This window comes from Hyperolius riggenbachi, chromosome 3 (genome assembly GCF_040937935.1).
Source record: "Hyperolius riggenbachi isolate aHypRig1 chromosome 3, aHypRig1.pri, whole genome shotgun sequence".
Lineage (NCBI taxonomy): Eukaryota > Metazoa > Chordata > Amphibia > Anura > Hyperoliidae > Hyperolius > Hyperolius riggenbachi.
The window spans coordinates 357,167,004-357,185,536 of NC_090648.1; the positions used below are offsets into that span (position 1 = coordinate 357,167,004).

General features: G+C 46.2%; 1 protein-coding gene across 1 annotated transcript in view; it reads left to right on the plus strand.

The window, feature by feature from the left end:
• The first annotated feature begins 9,523 nt into the window (after window positions 1–9,523).
• The window catches only part of LOC137561535 (spidroin-1-like), a 53,120-nt gene continuing 44,110 nt past the window's right edge, over window positions 9,524–18,533 (plus strand). Inside the window, exons 1-3 of the mRNA XM_068272842.1 lie at window positions 9,524–9,571; window positions 15,117–15,299; window positions 18,270–18,440. Of these exons, the coding sequence (XP_068128943.1) occupies window positions 18,270–18,440 (171 nt within the window). The 5' untranslated portion in view covers window positions 9,524–9,571; window positions 15,117–15,299. The remainder of the gene's footprint in view (window positions 9,572–15,116; window positions 15,300–18,269; window positions 18,441–18,533) is intronic.

Consider the following 18,533-nt stretch of genomic DNA (forward strand, 5'->3'; position numbering starts at 1 on the left):
AGCAGCAAAGCACATCCTGGAGTTAGTACCAGTACTGCCATATCCCCTGGTGAAGTTGCGAGCACCAGGATGGCATTTTAAGCTGGTACGATGGCACGTGCAGTAACACCCCCATCGCAGCCACCAAAAACACAGGCCCATAGTGCCTCTAGACTCCCAGAGGTGCTGGGAAATCTTGATTGGCAACCACCAGGTTCTGCCGCACTTGTAGTGCCCCCTTTCACTGCCCAGTCTGGAGTCCTGGAGATCATTTAGAATCGCCCCTTGATTTTTTTGAGCTATTCTTCAGCAAGGATCTCTATGACTTAGTCGTGGCAGAATCCAACTGCTTCCTCAGTGCATAAGCACCATAGAGCTTCTATGCCCAGCCTTTCCGGTGGAAACCAGTCACAGTTTCCAAAATGAAACATGGGCTTAACTAAAAAAAATGTATTGTGATCCTATTGGTCTACGCACCCAATACATCACATGCCCATCTTCCCTGCTGCCATGTCCAGGGCATGTTTTTAAGTCATCCTGCTCTTCAACAATAACACAACCTGTCATCCAAGAGGCCACCCTGCTCATGACCAGATCCACAAAATTCGGCCCCTCATAGACCACTTGTCATCAAAATTTGCAGATGTGTATACCACCGAATAGAACATCTGTGTAGATGAGTCCCTAGTACATTTTACCGGGCACCTTGGCATCAAACAGTACATCCCCAGCAAGCACGCCCCCTGTATGGGGTCAAGCTGAATAAACTCACTGAAAGGGCCACAGGCTGTACATATCATTTTAGGGTATATGTGGGAAAAGACTCAAAACTGGAGCTGGTCGGATGCCCTGACTACCTGGGGAGCAGTGAGTAGATTTCTGGGACTAGGTGTCGCACTTATTCCAGAAGGGGTAGCATTTATACGTGGACAACTAACACATAAGTGTGGCAGTTTATCGGCACTAACAGATAGTCAAAATTTCCTGCTGTGGCACCTGGTCGCCGGGGCTTCCCCCAATGGCTCATTACTACCCGACTTGCACGGGAGAGGGGGGGGGGGCTCGGAGGTCTACCTTGTGTAAAAATTAAAGTCTTCTATGAACTCACCATGCCCCTTACGGAATACCTTGGGGTGTCTTCTTTACAAAATGGGGTCACTTGTGGGGTATTTATACTATCCTGGCATTCTAGCTCCTCAAGAAACATGACAGGTTCTCAGAAAGTCAGAGCTGCTTCAAACTGCATAAATTCACTTTTTGTATCATAGTTTGTAAACGCTAAAACTTTTACCCAAACCAATAATTATACACTCATTGGATTTTTTTTTTAATCAAAGACATGTAGCACAAAAAAATTGACAAAAACTCATATAGAAATGTTATTTTATTTGAAAAATTTTACCACAAAGTTAAAAATATCATTTTTTGACAAAATTTCTGTCTTTTTTAATGAATATAATAAAAAATAAAAATTGCAGCATCAATCAAATAGCACCAAAAATAAAGCTCTATTAGTGACAAAAAAAGGAGGTAAAATTCATTTGGGTGGTAAATTGTATGACCGAGCAATAAACCATTAAAGTTGTGAAGTGCAGAATTGTAAAAAATGGCCTGGTTACTAGGGGGGTTTAAACCTGTGGTCCTCAAGTGGTTAAAGAGCACCTGTAGTGAAAAAAGTGCCCACTAGGGGGGGAAGCCTCTGGATACTAATGAGACTTCCCTCATCCTCCTTTGCACCCTCGATCCAGCGATGGCCCCCCGGAAGTCCATTAACAGGCCCTTGTTGGCAGATAGTGCAGACACACTAACGGCTTTCACCGCTGTGACTTCGAACAGTGTGTGCCTTGCCCAGGCTTAGTAGCTGCTGGTCGCTCGGGCTCTGGCGGAAATAGCCAAACCCGATTGCATCCGCTCTACTGAGCAGGCAATTCCCCTTAGTACTTGCAGAGCTGATTAAGATAACATTCTCTCAGGGGCGCCCCTAGCCATTTTGTCACCCCCCCCCCCCCAAGAAAATAATCATAGTGCAGCAGCATTTCACCAGAAAATAATCATTTTACAGCAGTGTTTCATTGCAATACTATGGGCTGCCAATCTACTGCCACTATACACTGTGTCCAATTGAAAAATGAACTGTTTGATCAGAGTTTTGATACATTTTTGCCACGGATTGATCAAAATTATGATCGAGGTGGGTGGTTGATAATCACCAGATTTGATCTTTGTTAAAGAATTTGTCGGTGAAACTTAATGCATTTATTAACAGCTATAGGCTAGGGTTACTAATAACAATAACAAGATTGGGGTGATTAACCTTTTGGGGACCGCCTCTATGAGATCCTACGCCGCACTTGTGGCTGTTATAGCCTGATGCGGTGTAGGATCTACGCCACCCGCCGTTTCCGCTCCCGACGTGATCGTGGGCACCCGAGAGGGGAGATTAAGCTGTCATATGACAGCTGGCATCTCCCTTCAGTGATCAGCAGCAGCCATCGCGTATGGCTGCTGATCACGTGATCACTACGATCGTCAGCGGATCGAAGTGATCAATTTGACAGCTGCGGCGGTAGGGGGAAAGAAGAGGATCTACTCACCTCCCTGCCATTCCTGCTACGATCGGTGCTCCCCACCACTCTTGCCGGCATCTCTGCTCCTTCTGACGTTAGCGCTGGGCCCGTCTTGATGACATCATCAAGCTGCGACCCAGGACTTAGCAGCAGTAGGAGCAGAGATGCCTGCCTGAGCAGAGGGGCCACTATGGCTCATCGCTATAGCCTGGAAGGTGAGTGAAGGCTGCTGCGCACAGGGGGGACAGCTGGCCACCATGGGGATATCATACCCAGCACGCAAAACTAAGAGGTAAGAGGGGGGGAGGGGGGGGCAAAGTAGATACTGACAAGGAACATTTGTATTGCACTTTTCTCCTGGCGGACTCAAAGAGCTTGAGCTGCAGCCACTAAGACTCGCTCAGTAGGCAGTTGCAGTGTTAGGGAATCTTGCCCAAGGTCTACTACTGAATAGGTGCTGGCTTACTGAGTAGGAAGAGCTAAAATTTGCTGAGCCCTTAACCATTACACTATCCAGAGAGAGGGGAGAAAAGCACTTTTATTAGCTTTCCTGTATGACAAGAAGACAGCCAACACTGGGGGAAGGGGGGAAAGAAGGTGAATAAGGGACAGAAGAGGAGTGGGGAGCAGGGGTGCTCGGATACCCCTTTTTAAAATCCGAATTGATTCGGATGCGGATACCCAGATATCCAGATTCGAATCATATATCTGAATCCGAACGTTCCGGAATCCGAATAGAATCGGATATCCGAACCCATTATCCGCGATATCCGGCCGGGTTCGGATATCCGGATAGCAAACCGGACGTGGCCTTTAAATTGCTTCTAAAACTTTTTTTTTTTTTTTAGGTTAAATGAGGCATGTAGCATCATGTTTTTTTTTAAAGAGAAACACTAATTGATTATTTGGGGACTTAAAATACAAAAAAAAATGGCTGTAAATTAACATCAGGACTAGGTTCCAGACAGCGGTCGTGCAGCCCACATTGTGTCCAAAGTCCAACCGCACAACTGGGACATGACAGTTTTCAGCCCGGACACCTCCAAAAAATGATGCAGCAATTGTGTTTTGGGTTAAATATAGGTGGTATCAGTGGCCTGTGGCACCCTGGCGGTGGAAGCAGCACAAGCAGCAGGAGCAGGGCAATGCAGCAGCAGCAGGTGTAACGTGTGCCAGGAGCATGCCGGACGTGGTACGTGGCTTGTGTACGTGGCACATAGCATTGGTGGTACCACAACCTCCTGGAACTCCGGGCCGGCCCGGACGTTCGAATCCTCTATCATCGGGGGATCCGGGGGACCTCGGCGGAGCGAGCCCACATTGTGTCCAAAGTCCAACCGCACAACTGAGACATGACAGTTTTCAGCCCAGACACCTCAAAAAAATTACGCAGCAATTGTGTTTTGGGTTAAATATAGGTGGTATCAGCACAGCAGCAGTGGCCTGTGGTACCCTGGTGGTGGGAGCAGCAAAGGCAGCAGTGCAATGCAGAAGCAGTAGGTGTAACATGTGCCAGGAGCATGCCGGACGTGGCACGTGTACGTGGCATGTGGTACGTGGCAAGTGTACGTAGCACGCAGCATTGGTGTGGTACCACGGATGTAAAAAAATTGTGAACCAGGTGGCTTAGTTAGTAATAGTTAATCAGGGGTTGTGGTGGTGGTGGTAAAGGGTGGTAAGGCAGGCATAGTGATTCCCAGCCACTTCATGTACCCCTCTTGCCAACAACAGGTAAAGACTCGCCCAACAGGGTCTGGCGGAGTTGTTTCCTTGCACGGGAAGCGGTGTAGGAAGCAGAGGAGGCCACTGAGGACTGGCTGACTGAACATGTCTCAGTGTCGGGAGGAGTGGCAGAGGGGGATCTGGTGCTTCGAGTCTGACCACTGCCAGCGCCAGCTTGCTTCAGCCAGATGATGTGGGGTACTTGTACTTTATTAAAATCGGGGTTGGACTTTAAAGCAAATCAGCACGGAGTGACAGACAACAGAGTGGAAGACACTAGTGCACACTAACTGTTTAACTGTCACACTGACACTGCTCAGCACAGTAGCACTGCAGTAATCTGTAGTAAGCTAACACAGTAGTACTACTCTAACAACTAACTAGCACTGCAGTACTAACTACACAATAACACAGTAATACTATTCCCTAACCTATACTGTAGCGAAGGCTAATAGCAGGCCAGCAGCTGTCCTGGTCTGGGCACAGCAAACACAGACCAAGGACCTAATAGCAGCTGCTGCAGGCCTGCAACACAGACTCTGACTGTCACTGAATGAAATCAAACTAGCTAACTAATAAACAATAGAACAATAGTGTAGTGAAGGTGTTAATCACTGAAAAGCTTTAGGTTTATCACTGTATACAGCACTTGCTAGGCCAGCAGCACTGGAGCATGTCTCTCAGTGAGCAGTCACAAGTAAGGATGAGATTTCTTCTCATGGCTTCCTTCCTTTATATATAAGGGGCTGGCCAGGGTTCCGTTCTGTGATTGGGTGCTAGGGATTAAGCTAGGAGCCCTCTGATTTGCTCAATGAGGTCAGGAGGGGCTAGCCAGGGTTCCCTTCTGTGATTGATTGCTAGGGCTTAGGCTGGGAGCCCTCTGATTGGCTCAATGACCTCATGGACATCATCTCCATAGTTACAGTATCCGGATTCGGATATCCAACCGGATATCCAAATTCTTATCCGGATTCCGCTGCGAATCCAAATACTGCATTCTGGATTTGCCTATATATCCAGAATCCAGATCCGAGGTCGGATAGCTGAAAAAGTTCGGATTATTTGGGTAGTTCAGATATCCGAATATTGGATGAGCACCACTGGTGGAGAGATACTGAGAATAGCCTGAGATGGAGCAGAGAGCTTATCTGTATTGCAGTCCCACATCACACAAAGGCAACTAGTTGCCTGTGTAATGTGATTCCTGTTCCTGCCAATCTTTAACACAAGCTGCAGTAGCCCTCCTGAAATCTAGGGAATGTTGAAAACTTTTCAACCTGTGTAGTACCTTATCTAGCTGTCCACATGCAGTCTTTACAATGGTAAGAGACAGTGGCGTAACAATAGGGGCTGCAGCCCCTGCATGCCTGGGAGGGGCTCAGGGGCCCTCTGGGGCCCACACAGGGCCATTTTGAGGGGCAGGAGGGGTCACAGCATGAGGGAAGAGCATGGCACCTACATCGGAAAGGGGGGGCCACCAGGGGTGTAACAATAGGGGTTGCAGAGGTAGCCACCGCATCGGGGCATTTGGGCCAGAGGGTCCCCAAAGGGCCCTCCCTAAACTACAGTATTAGCTCTATATTGGTTCTATGCTCATAATAATCACTTCTATAGATACTTTGAATAGTGGTAATCATTGACAAACTGTTCCCCATCCCCTTCTTGCACCTCTGACACTGTAGTTGCCATTGGCAGGTTTTGGTGCGCCGTATGAATTGTTATGTATAGAGTGCTTGGGGGGCCCCATGTGAAACTTGCACTGGGGCCCATAGCTCCTTAGCTACGCCACTGGGGGCCCCTTCCCCCCCTCCCTCACCTCAGGCTCTCCCCTTAGCGCTCCCCCTCCAGCATAAATCATTGGCAGCAGCGGCGGGCAGGAACACATACCTCCATGCATTCCACATGGGGGAGGTTCCGCTCTCTAAGTGTCTGACGCTACTTCCTGTTTATCGGGAAGTAGCGTGAGGCACTTAGAAATCGGACGTCTGCGGTGGAACACATGGAGGTATGTGTTCCTGCCCACCGCTGCTGCCTGCCAATGATTGATGTTAGAAGGGGAGTGCTGAGGGGAGAGCCAGAGGTGAGGAGGAGGGGTAGTGGCCCCCCTCCTGCTGATGTAGGTGGCCATGCTCTCCCCTCATGCTACAACCCCTTCTGCCCTCTAAATGGACCTGAGTGGGCCCTGGGGGGGGGGGCGTCCAAATTTCCGCAGGGGGGCCCCATGATTTCTAGTTATGTCCCTGGTGAGAGAGCAGACAGAGTTTTTTCTATGGATCTTGCAGGAGGCAAGCCTCTTCTCTGCATCATGCTGTGTACATTTACAAGCTTGCTACCTCCTGTAATTGCAAGTTGTACTTTTATTTCCCTCAACCAGCCTAGTGCTTCACATTGCTTTATACACAAACCTCAATGCACCAGGCACAGTACCAGCACTAAATCATTAAAGAGTACCAGGGGTGTAGCTAGAAATCACTGGGCCCCCCTGCGAAAATTTGGATGCCCACCCCTCAGGTGACAAATAATCGTAATGGGGCAGTGTTACACCATGAAATAATTGTAATGGGGCAGCGTTTCACCATAAAATAATCATAATGCACCAGAAATTAACCGTAAAGTGGGCAGCATTTCACCAGAAATTAATCGTAAAGTGGGCAGCATTTCACCAGAAATTAATCGTAAAGTGGGCAGCATTTCACCATAAAATAATCGTAATGTGGGCAGCATTTCACCATAAAATAATCTTAAAGTGGGCAGCAGTCACCAGAAAAGCGCAATGTGGGCAGCATTCACCAAAAAAACGTAATGTGAGCAGCAGTGACCAGAAAATAATCGTAAGGTGGGCAGTAGTCACCAGAAAATAATCGTGAAGTGGGCAGCAGTCACCAGAAAATAATTGTAAAGTGGGCAGCCTTCACCAGAAAATCGCAATGTGGGCAGCAGTCACCAGAAAAATCGCAATGTGGGCAGCAGTCACCAGAAAATTGCAATGTGGGCAGCAGTCACCAGAAAATTGCAATGTGGGCAGCAGTCACCAGAAAATCGCAATGTGGGCAGCGTTCAGCAAAAAATCGCAATGTGGGCAGCGTTCACCCGAAAATCGTACAGTGGGCAGAAGTCACCAGAAAATCATACAGTGGGCAGCTGTTATTAAAATAAAATGCACCTGTAAAAAAAACAAAAACAATGAACTCACCTGGCAGAAGTCTCCTCTCCTGGCCTCTGGTGCGCAGCTCCCCCGACGATCCTCCTGCAGCACATTTCCCGCGCTGAGAGGCAGAGAGCAGGGCTATGGCAAGATGGCGACCAAAGCCCTGTACTGGGAGACACAAATAGTCTCCAGTGCAGGGCTTTGGCAGCCATCTTCCCGTAGCCCTGCTCTGAACTGATCGCGGTGTCTTCAACACCTGGCTGGGGGTCCCAGAATCGGGCGAGCGGCAGTGCTCCTCCCGCACACGGCTGCCATCCTCCTCTTCTGATGTGTTTTCTTTTCCTTCATGGTTATCAGGAGGGACGGAACAGGAGTGCACAGACACACACACTCCAGATCCAGAGATAACACTAATTAGGGAATGTCATATAAAGTTATGTTGTAGGCAAAAGGTTTGTAGATTCCTTATCATTTGCTGAACAGATGCTTTTATTATAACTTTTTCTCTCAGCACCATTAGTTTTCAGTCTCTAAGGACAGGGAAAATAAACTTTTTTTTTTTCCTGGAAGGCGCTCGTTAAATAAATCTCCCCCTCCAGGAAATTGCTTTTACAGGTGCCATAAATATTTAATGAGAAATTCCGACCAAGAATTGAACTTTATCCCAATCAGTAGCTGATACCTCCTTTTACATGAGAACTCTATTTCTTTTCATCGTGGTACTCCTGGCAGTTTCCTGTCTGTGAACCTTCTTGCATTGTGGGAAATAGCTGTTTACAGCTGTTTCCAACTGCCAAAAAAGCATGCAGCAGCTACATCACCTGCCAGCAGTAAAAATGTCACCATGTAATAAATGTCAGAATGTAAATCAGGGATTTAAAAGATTTTACAACGGGCAAACACTGACTAAATCATTCATTCATAATTATTGTAAAAATGAAGTACTTTTTAATTACATTATTTTCACTGGAGTTCCTCTTTAAACATAAACTAAACAGTGTTGGATGCAAATTCTTATATCCATTTGCCCTTACTGTTACTGCCAGTCCAACTATGCAGCAGACAGGCCAGCAATATGTCATCCTTCCTCAACATCTAGTGGCACTTGATTTCTTGGTTAATTCCCATAAAACAGGCCTGCAGACACAATGCATAGAATGTCCATATATTACTGCTATACAATGCTGAAGTGTTGTAGTCACATAATTGCATATATAATGGCAATAGGTGCAATGAAACCCTGAACAGTGGCCCCAATTCATGGGCTTGAGGTCTAGAGCTAACACAAAGGTGGATTAGAACAAATCTGTACAAAGCAAATGTGACACACTGATCCGTTGCCTCAGATACCAATGCTTTACCCTGTATATTTGGTATAAAATGTTGTTTGTATGTATTTACTTCCCACCTGGAATAGCTCAGAGTTAGTGGTGTAACAATAACCTCCACAACCACGCGCAGGGGGAGGGGGGTCTAGTGTGTGTGCAGGGGTAATAGGGGCTCACTCCTCCCCTCCCCCATAGCCCCATTCTGTAGAGTAAGCACAGAGGGTGCTGTTGTAATATTTACTTACCTAATCCAAACTCTATGCTGCCCTCCTGAGGCTCTTGATGAAATGACATGTATTGGAAGCCAAAATATGATGTCAGCAACTCAGCATCAATTACGCAGAATGCCCAGAGGAATAAGAGACCCAATATAATGTGGACTGGACAAAAACGAACAGTTATTCCTGTGCTTACTCCGCAGAATGGGGGCTGGAGAGATGGGATGGGGAGCCAGCAGAGTCTCTGTCCAGCCATGATGCAGGGGTGGGTCTGGCAATGATGGGGGGGGGGGGGGGGGGCATGTATTTAGCTGTGGGGCCCAAGCCATTGTTGTTACCCCTCTCAGAGTTGTTTGCATGCCTTCTAAAAGAGTTCACTTGCATGTTAAGCAGGTTGCATCTATCTATCTATCTATTTTACAAATGTATTTATTACAGATGGGACTTGGAGGTCTGGGATCTATTTCAAATCTTGGTAATCAAGGACTTAGTGGTGTTAGTAAACTTCCCATTGACATCCTCTCTGGACTTGGTCCTAATGGCATTGGTAGCCTTACAAATCAAGTTCTCAGTCTTGGTGGGAATGCTGGAGGCATTGCTTCAGATCAGGTAACACTGCACTAAATGAACTGCAATAGTTTTGAAATTATATTCAAGTAGAAAAAAACAAAACCACAGATGCACACACAAAAATGATTTAGATGTCAATGTTTTACTTAAAGAGAAACTCTGACCAAGAATTGAACTTTATCCCAATCAGTAGCTGATAACCCCCTTTTACATGATAAATCTATTCCTTTTTCACAAACAGACCATCAGGGGGCGCTGTATGCCTGATATTGTGGTGAAACCTATCCCACAAGAAGTTCTGAACTCCTGGCAGTTTCCTGTCTGTGAACCTTGTTGCATTGTGGGAAATAGCTGTTTACAGCTGTTTCCAACTGCCACAAAAGCATGAAGCAGCTACATCACCTGCCAACAGTAAAATGTCACCATGTAATAAATGTTAGAATGTAAATTAGGGATTTAAAGAGAGTCTGAAGCGAGAATAAATCTCGCTTCAGACCTCATAGTTAGCAGGGGCATGTGTGCCCCTGCTAAACCGCCGCTATCGCGCCACTAAACAGGGGTCCCTTCACCCCCAAATCCCCTCGGTGTAGCGGGGGAGCGCTTCCTGGTTGGGGCAGGGCTAACCGCCGCAGCCCTGCCCCACGCGCGTCTGTCAGCGCGTATCTCCGCCTCTCCCCCGCCCCTCTCAGTCTTCCTTCACTGAGAGGGGCGGGGGAGAGGCGGCGATGCGCCGCTGATAGACGCGACTGGAGGCAGGGCTGCAGCCGTTAGCCCTGCCTCCAGGAGCAACCAAGTCTGTGACCAAGTGTTGCAGTGGGGGGTTTGGGGGTGAAGGGACCCCTGCTTAGCGGCGCTGTAGCGGCGGTTTAGCAGGGGCACACGTGCCCCTGCTAACTATGAGCTCTGAAGTGAGATTTATTCTCGCTTCAGAGTCTCTTTAAAAGATTTTACAATGGGCAAACACTGACTAAATCATTTATACATAATTATTGTAAAAATGAAGCACTTTTTTTATTACATTATTTTCACTGGAATTCCTCTTTAAATGTGGAAGTAAACATTTGCTATCTTAAAGAGTACCTGTAGTGAAAAAAAAGTGCCCACTAGGGGGTACTTACATCGGGAGGGGGAAGCCACTAAATACTAATGAGGCTTTAAGAGGGGATGGGGAGCCAGTAGAGTCTCTGTCCAGCCATGATGCAGGGGTGGGTCTGGCAATGATGTGGGGGGGGGGGGGGGGCACCATGTATTTAGCTGTGGGGCCCAAGCCATTGCTGTTACCCCTCTCCGAGTTGTTTGCATGCCTTCTAAAAGAGTTCACTTGCATGTTAAGCAGGCTGCATCTATCTATCTATCTATCTATCTATTTTACAAATTTATTTATTACAAATGGGACTTGGAGGTCTGGGATCTATTTCAAATCTTGGTAATCAAGGACTTAGTGGTGTTAGTACTTCCCATTAACATCCTCTCTGGACTTGGTCCTAATGGCATTGGTAGCCTTACAAATCAAGTTCTCAGTCTTGGTGGGAATGCTGGAGGCATTGCTACAGATCAGGTAACACTGCACTAAATGAACTGCAATAGTTTTGAAATTATATTCAAGTAGAAAAAAAACAAAACCACAGATGCACACACAAAAATGATTTAGATTTCAATTTTTTACTTAAAGAGAAACTCCAACCAAGAATTGAACTTTATCCCAATCAGTAGCTGATAACCCCCTTTTACATGATAAATCTATTCCCTTTTCACAAACAGACCATCAGGGGGCGCTGTATGACTGATATTGTGGTGAAACCCCTCCCACAAGAAGTTCTGAACTCCTGGCAGTTTCCTGTCTGTGAACCTTGTTGCATTGTGGGAAATAGCTGTTTACAGCTTTTTCCAACTGCCAAAAAAGCATGCAGCAGCTACATCACCTGCCAGCAGTAAAAATGTCACCATGTAATAAATGTCAGAATGTAAATTAGGGATTTAAAAGATTTCACAATGGGCAAACACTGACTGAACCATTTATACATCATTATTGTAAAAATGAAGCACTTTTATTTATTACATTATTTTCACTGGAATTCCTCTTTAAATGTGGAAGTAAACATTTGCTATCTTAAACAGTACCTGTAGTGAAAACAAAAAAAACTAATGAGGCTTAAGCCCCCCCCCCCCCCCCCCCCCCGAAAGTCTACCAACAGGTGCTTGTTGGCAGATGGCAATGACGCGCTAACGACTTCCACTGCTGCAACATGGAACAGGGTGCGCCTCACACAGGCTCAGCAGCTGCTTGTCCCTCGGGCTCTGGTGGAAATAGCCAAACCCAATCGTATCTGCTCTACTGAGCAGGCAATCCTGTTTTGTCCCCTCCCCTTAGTACTTGCAGAGCAAATTAAGAGAACATTCTCTACTCATCTGCTCTTCATATGATAATTACATTCAGAGAAGCCTGCTAGCAGGTGCTGCTGAGACTCAATGTGAGGGGGAAGGTACAGGGGCGTAGCAATAGGGGGTGCAGAGGTAGCGACCGCATCGGGGCCCTTGGGCCAGAGGGGCCCCGAAGGGCTCTCCCTCAACTACAGTATTAGCTCTCTATTGGTCCTGTGCTCATAATAATAACTTCTATAGATACTTTGAATAGTGGTAATCATTAACAAACTGCTCCCCGTCCCCTTCTTGCACCTCTGACACTGTAGTTGCCATTGGCAGGTTTTGGTGCGCCGTATCAATTGTTATGTATAGAGTGCTTGGGGGGGCCCCAATGTAAGACTTGCATCGGGGCCCACAGCTCCTTAGCTACGCCACTGGGAAGGTAGCCATGTTAAAGCACCCTTGTACACATAAGGTGCGTACACATTTAGAATATGGGGGTCATTTGTGTCATCCAACAGATCAAACTCGATCCTGCAGATGACACTGCGGAGTCTCAGTGCTGTACAGCTGCATTGCTTGACATGTTCTGTTTCTATGGAAGGGGGAGAAGAGATAACGTCCCCAGACATAGCGGAACAGCTTCTGTAGGTGGAATAAGGAGGGGAACAATGGACCCTGCTGCAAAGAAGCTGTATCATTAAGCAATCTCAGCAGGTCTTGGGGACCCCTGTACTGACTCTAGGCTAACCAAGAACAGCCTAACATTAACACCGTAAAGTCTGTATAGCCACGAGAGAAGTTTTGTGTGCCGTTTATGTTATTAGGAGATGAGACATTGCTCACAGGATATAGCTTGACAGACATATATATATTATACAGGTGCCCTAACTGTTTAAACATAAACTAAAGTGTTGAATGCAAATTCTTATATCCATTTGCCCTTACTGTTAACTGCCAGTCCAACTATGCAGCAGACAGGCCAGCAATATGGCATCCTTCCTCAACATCTGGTGACACTTGATTTCCTGGTTAATTTCCATAAAACAGGCCTGCAGACACAATGCATAGAATGTCAATATATTTCTGCTATACAATGCTGAAGTGACGTACAATATGAGAGTGACGTACTCTCATAATTGCATATATAATGGCAATAGGTGCAATGAAACGTTGAACAGTGGCAGTGGACCCAATTCACGTGCTTCAGGTCTAGAGCTAACACACGGTGGATTAGAACAAATCTGTACAAAGCAAATGTATTTGTATGTATTTACTATTCACCTGGTATAGCTCAGAGTTAGTGGTGTAACAACAACCTTCTCAACCTGTGTGTGTGTGTGGGGGGGGGGGGGGGGGGGGGGGGGAAAGGGGGGGGTTTGCAGAGGTATCAAGGGACTCATTTCCCCCCCCCCCCCTCTACCTTGCCCGATTCTGTAGAGTAAGCACAGGGGGTGCTGTTGTAATATTTACCTACCTAGTTTACACTCTATTCTGCCCTCCTGAGGCTCTTGATGACATGTATTGGGAGCCAAAATACAGTGGGATGCAAAAGTTTGGGCAACCTTGTTAATCGTCATGATTTTCCTGTATAAATTGTTGGTTGTTACAATAAAAAATGTCAGTTAAATATATCATATAAGAGACACACACAGTGACATTTGAGAAGTGAAATGAAGTTTATTGGATTTACAGAAAGTGCGCAATTGTTTAAACAATATTAGGCAGGTGCATACATTTGGGCACCACAAAAAAGAAATACAATTAATATCTAGTAGATCCTCCTTTTGCAAAAATTACAGCCTCTAAACTCTTCCTCTAGGTTCCAATGAGAGTCTGGATTCTGGTTGAAGGTATTTTGGATCATTCCTCTTTACAAAACATCTCTAGTTCATTCAGGTTAAACTTAATTTAGCTTCTCAAATATCACTGTTTGTGTCTCTTATATATTTAACATTTTTTATTGTAAAAACCAACGATTTATACAGGAAAATCATGACGATTATTAAGGTTGCCCAAACTTTCACATCCCACTGTATGATGTCAGCATAGAGTACGGAGATGCCCGGAGGAATAAGAGATCCGATATAACGCGGACTGGACTGGGTAAATATAACAGTGATCCCTGTGCTTACTCTGCAGAATGGGGGCCGGAGAGAGGGGACCAGGGGCGTAACAGTAGGGGGTGCAGAGGTAGCGACCACATTGGGGCCCTTGGGCAAGAGGGGTCCTGAGGGATCCTCATTTAACTACATTAGCAGCTCTCTATTGGTCCTGTGCTCATAATAATCACTTGTATAGATGCTATGAATAGTGGTAATCATTAACAAACTGCTCCCCATCCCCTTCTTGCGCCTCAGATACTGTAGTTGCCATTGGCAGGTTTTAGTGCACCGTATCAATGGTTATGTATAGAGTGCTTGGGGGAGCCCATTGTAAAACTTGCATTTGGGCCCACAGCTCCTTAACTACATCACTGGAGGGGACAGTGGGCCAACAGAGTCCCTGTCCAGCCATGATGCAGGGGTGGGTCTGGCAATGATGAGGGGGCACCATGTATTTAGCTGGGGAGCCCGAGCCATTACTGTAACGCCCCTTCTCAGAGGTGTTTGCATACCTTCTACAAAATAATCAATTTTTATGTTAAAGAGGAACTGTAACGACAAAACATCCCCTGGGGGGTACTCACCTCGGGTGGGGGAAGCCTCCGGATCCTAATGAGGCTTCCCACGCCGTCCTCCATCCGTCAGGGGTCTCGCTGCAGCCCTCCGTGCAGCGGTGACGTAATATTTACCTTCCTGGCTCCTGCGCAGGTGCTCTGACGGCTGTCGGCTCCGAAGTAGGCGGAAATACCTGATCGCTGTCGGGTCTGCTCTACTGCGCAGGCGCAAGTTTCCGGTGCCTGCGCAGTAGAGCGGACCCGACGGAGATCGGGTATTTCCGTCTATTTCCGTGCCGAAAGCCGCCACAGCGCCCCCGCTGGAGCCAGCAAAGGTAAATATTGAAGCTACAGTCGGCTCTGTCGCCGGCTGTTCGGAGGGCTGCAGCGAGACCCCCGTGGGACAGAGGACGGCGTGAGGAAGCCTCTGTAGGATCCGGAGGCTTCCCCCACCCGAGGTGAGTACCCCCAGGGGAGGTTTTTGTTGTTACAGAGTCTCTTTAAGCAGGCTGCATCTGTTTATCTAGCTATCTATCTACTTTTCAACTGTATGTATTACAGGCAGGATTTGGAGGTCTGGGATCTATTTTAAGTCTTGACAATCTAGGACTTAGCAATGTTGGTCAAATTCCCACTGGTATCTTCTCTGGACTTGGTCCTTCTGGCATCACTAGCCTTGTAAGTCAAGGTCTCGGTGGAAATGCTGGACGTAGCGAAATTCAAGCTGGCATCACTTCAAATCAGGTAACACAGAGCTGTAATAGTTTTAAAATTATATTCAAGTAAAAAAAAAAAAAAAAAAAAACACGCACAAATACAAGGAGGATGTTGATGTAAAATTTTCTATAAATGTGTCTGTGTCTATAAACTTATTTATAAAAGTGATCATTTGCAATCTTAAAGAGTACCTGTAGTAAAAACAAGTACCCCTAGGGGTACTTACTTTGGGTGGGAGAAGCCTCTGGATATTAATAAGGCTTCCATCATCCTCCTTATTACCTGCGATCGAGCATTGCCCTCCCCCTCCCCTTCCCCCAAAATGTCAGCTAACAAAGCCTTGAACACAGTCACCCTAGCGGCTTCCACCACTGCGATGTCGAACAGTGCGCACGCTTGTCACTCGGGCTCCAGTGGAAATAGCCAAACCCGATCTTATCTGCTCTACAACATAGGCCTGAGCAGTAAAGCGGACCTGATTGGGCCTGGATATTTACGATGGGGCCCGAGCTGCAAGCAGCTAATGCACCTGCGCAAGGCGCACACTGCTCGGGGGTCCCTGAAGGGGTCTGCAAAGGATGACAAAGGAAGCTACTTCAGGATCCAGAGGCTTCCCCCTCCCAAAGTGAGTACCCCCTAGGGGAAACTTTTATTCCTGCAAGTTTACTTTAAGCCTGGTACGCACATCTTGGCTAATGATACCTAATCCATGTAGTATGGTAGCTTACCTTCACAATAATATGTTCACAGTAAAATCTGTTGGCCCTCATACTACATGAGGTGGTTAAAATTGGCCAGTCATTGACCAATTCAAATTGGATGTGTGTACAATGGACCCAATTCATGCGCTTGATGTCTAGAGCTAACACAGCGGTGGATTAGAACAAATCTGTACAAAGCAAATGTATGCTGTGACGCACTGATCTGTTGCCTCAGATACCAATTCTGTACCCTGTACATACAGTGTAAAATTGTGTTTGTATGTGGATAGTTCCCACCTGGTATAGCTTAGTTAGTGGTGTAACAATAGCCTCCACAACCGGGACCCCCACCGCTTGCGCCATTCTGTAGAGTAAGCACCGGGGGTGCTGTTGTAATATTTACCTACCTAGTCCACACTCTATGCTGAGTGGAAAAAAATCCTTCCTGAATCCAGGTGGCAATCAGATAAAATCCTTGGATCAACTTTGCTGGGAATTAATTAGTATATTTCTGAGGATGTCTTTAAATGAAAAGAAAGCATCCAAACCTCTTTTATATGCAGATATAGAATTTGTCATAACTACTACCTGTGGCAAAATATTCCACATTTTAACAACTCTTACTATAAGAACTGCTTTTTAATGCAGATCATGTCCACGTGTCCTTTATACAAGCCAGGGGTCAAAATTTGCATCTGCCAAGCTTTTGTATTGCCCTCTATTATACATGTTAATCAGGTCCACCCTTAGCCATCTTTTCTTCCAGCATAAATAAGCCCAGTTTGTCCAACCTTTCTTGGTAAGTGAGACCTTCCATCCCCCTGATTAATTTAGTTGCCCATCTTTTTACCTGTTCTAGTATTTTAATGTCTTTCCTATAATGTGGTGCCCCAACTGTATTCCATACTCCAGATGTGGTCTTACATATATACAGAGGGAGTAGTATACTAGCATCTCATGTTTTGTTCATCCTAGAACTGTATTCGGTTTAGCTGCTTTACATTGATTACGGGTGTTAATCAGTCTAAAGCCTCATCTACACTGTACAATTTTCCAGAAGATCCAGATCTATTAGATCTAGATCTAATAAGAAATTGCATTGTGTGTAGACGTCTAAATTGTTTAAGATTCCATTTCCAATACATTTTGCTTTGTTAAATACCCAAAATCTGTTGCAACATCTAACTGACATCTAATGGACTAAAGCCTCATCTACACGCGTAGATGAGGCTGCAATCCGGCGCCTCGATTAGCCGCCAGATCGCCTCTTCCGCGTCCCCGCGCGTGCCCACCGCGTCCCCGCTCGCCGCGCATGCGCCGCATTCGATTCCCCACTCGTCCCCGCCGGCGCCGCTTATCTTCCGCTCGACTCCCTGCCATTGTCCCCTCGCGGGGAGCGAGCAGGGAATCGGCGGAAGCAAGATCCGTCCTGTCGGATCTCATCAATCGAGCCGCATTAGGGGTTCGATTGATAAGGAGGATCGGAGCCGCATCTACGCGTGTAGATGCGGCTTAAGATTGGACAGGTTGGAAATTATCGAATAGATCCATCTATCTTATGGAAAATTGTACCGTGTAGATGAGGCTTAATGTTCCCAGCTGTAAGCCATTTATCTTATATTTTTCTCTACCATTGGCATGTCCAAGGTGCATGACCTTTCATTTATCTACATTAAATGTAATCTGCCATCTTGTGAAAGCAAATATCTGGGTTAATAAAAGCAGATTCAATTGACAGCCAGCTGGCATCAATCTGTGACATCAGCAGTTGGTGTCTAGCATTGTCTAGTAACCTATCTCTTGTTTATTTTTTCAAAGCAAGGTGATTGACATTATACTCCAATAGTCATGAATACACCACCAGTAGCACTGAACATTTTTTCAGACAGAACACTGGATGCCAGGCAAGGGAGATTTTCAGTGGCACTCTGTGCAAATTGTGGGCAGATGTCTATCCTAGTCACTGTCCAGGCATGCATGTATGATCATTATGGACTGGGTAAATATAACAGTGACAGGGATCACTGTTATATTTACCCAGTCCATAATGATCAGAATGGGGGCCGGAGAGAGGGGATAGGGGGCCAGCAGAGTCTCTGTCCAGCCATGATGCAGGGGTGGGTCTGGCAATGATGTGGGGGGGGGGGGGGGCACCATGTATTTAGCTGTGGGGCCCAAGCTATTGCTGTTACCCCTCTCAGAGTTGTTTGCATGTCTTCTAAAAGAGTTCACTTGCATGTTAAGCAGGCTGCATCTATCTATCTATCTATCTATTTTACAAATGTATTTATTACAGATGGGACTTGGAGGTCTGGGATCTATTTCAAATCTTGGTAATCAAGGACTTAGTGGTGTTAGTAAACTTCCCATTGACATCCTCTCTGGACTTGGTCCTAATGGCATTGGTAGCCTTACAAATCAAGTTCTCAGTCTTGGTGGGAATGCTGGAGGCATTGCTACAGATCAGGTAACACTGCACTAAATGTACTGCAATAGTTTTGAAATTATATTCAAGTAGAAAAAACGAAACCACAGATGCACACACAAAAATGATTTAGAT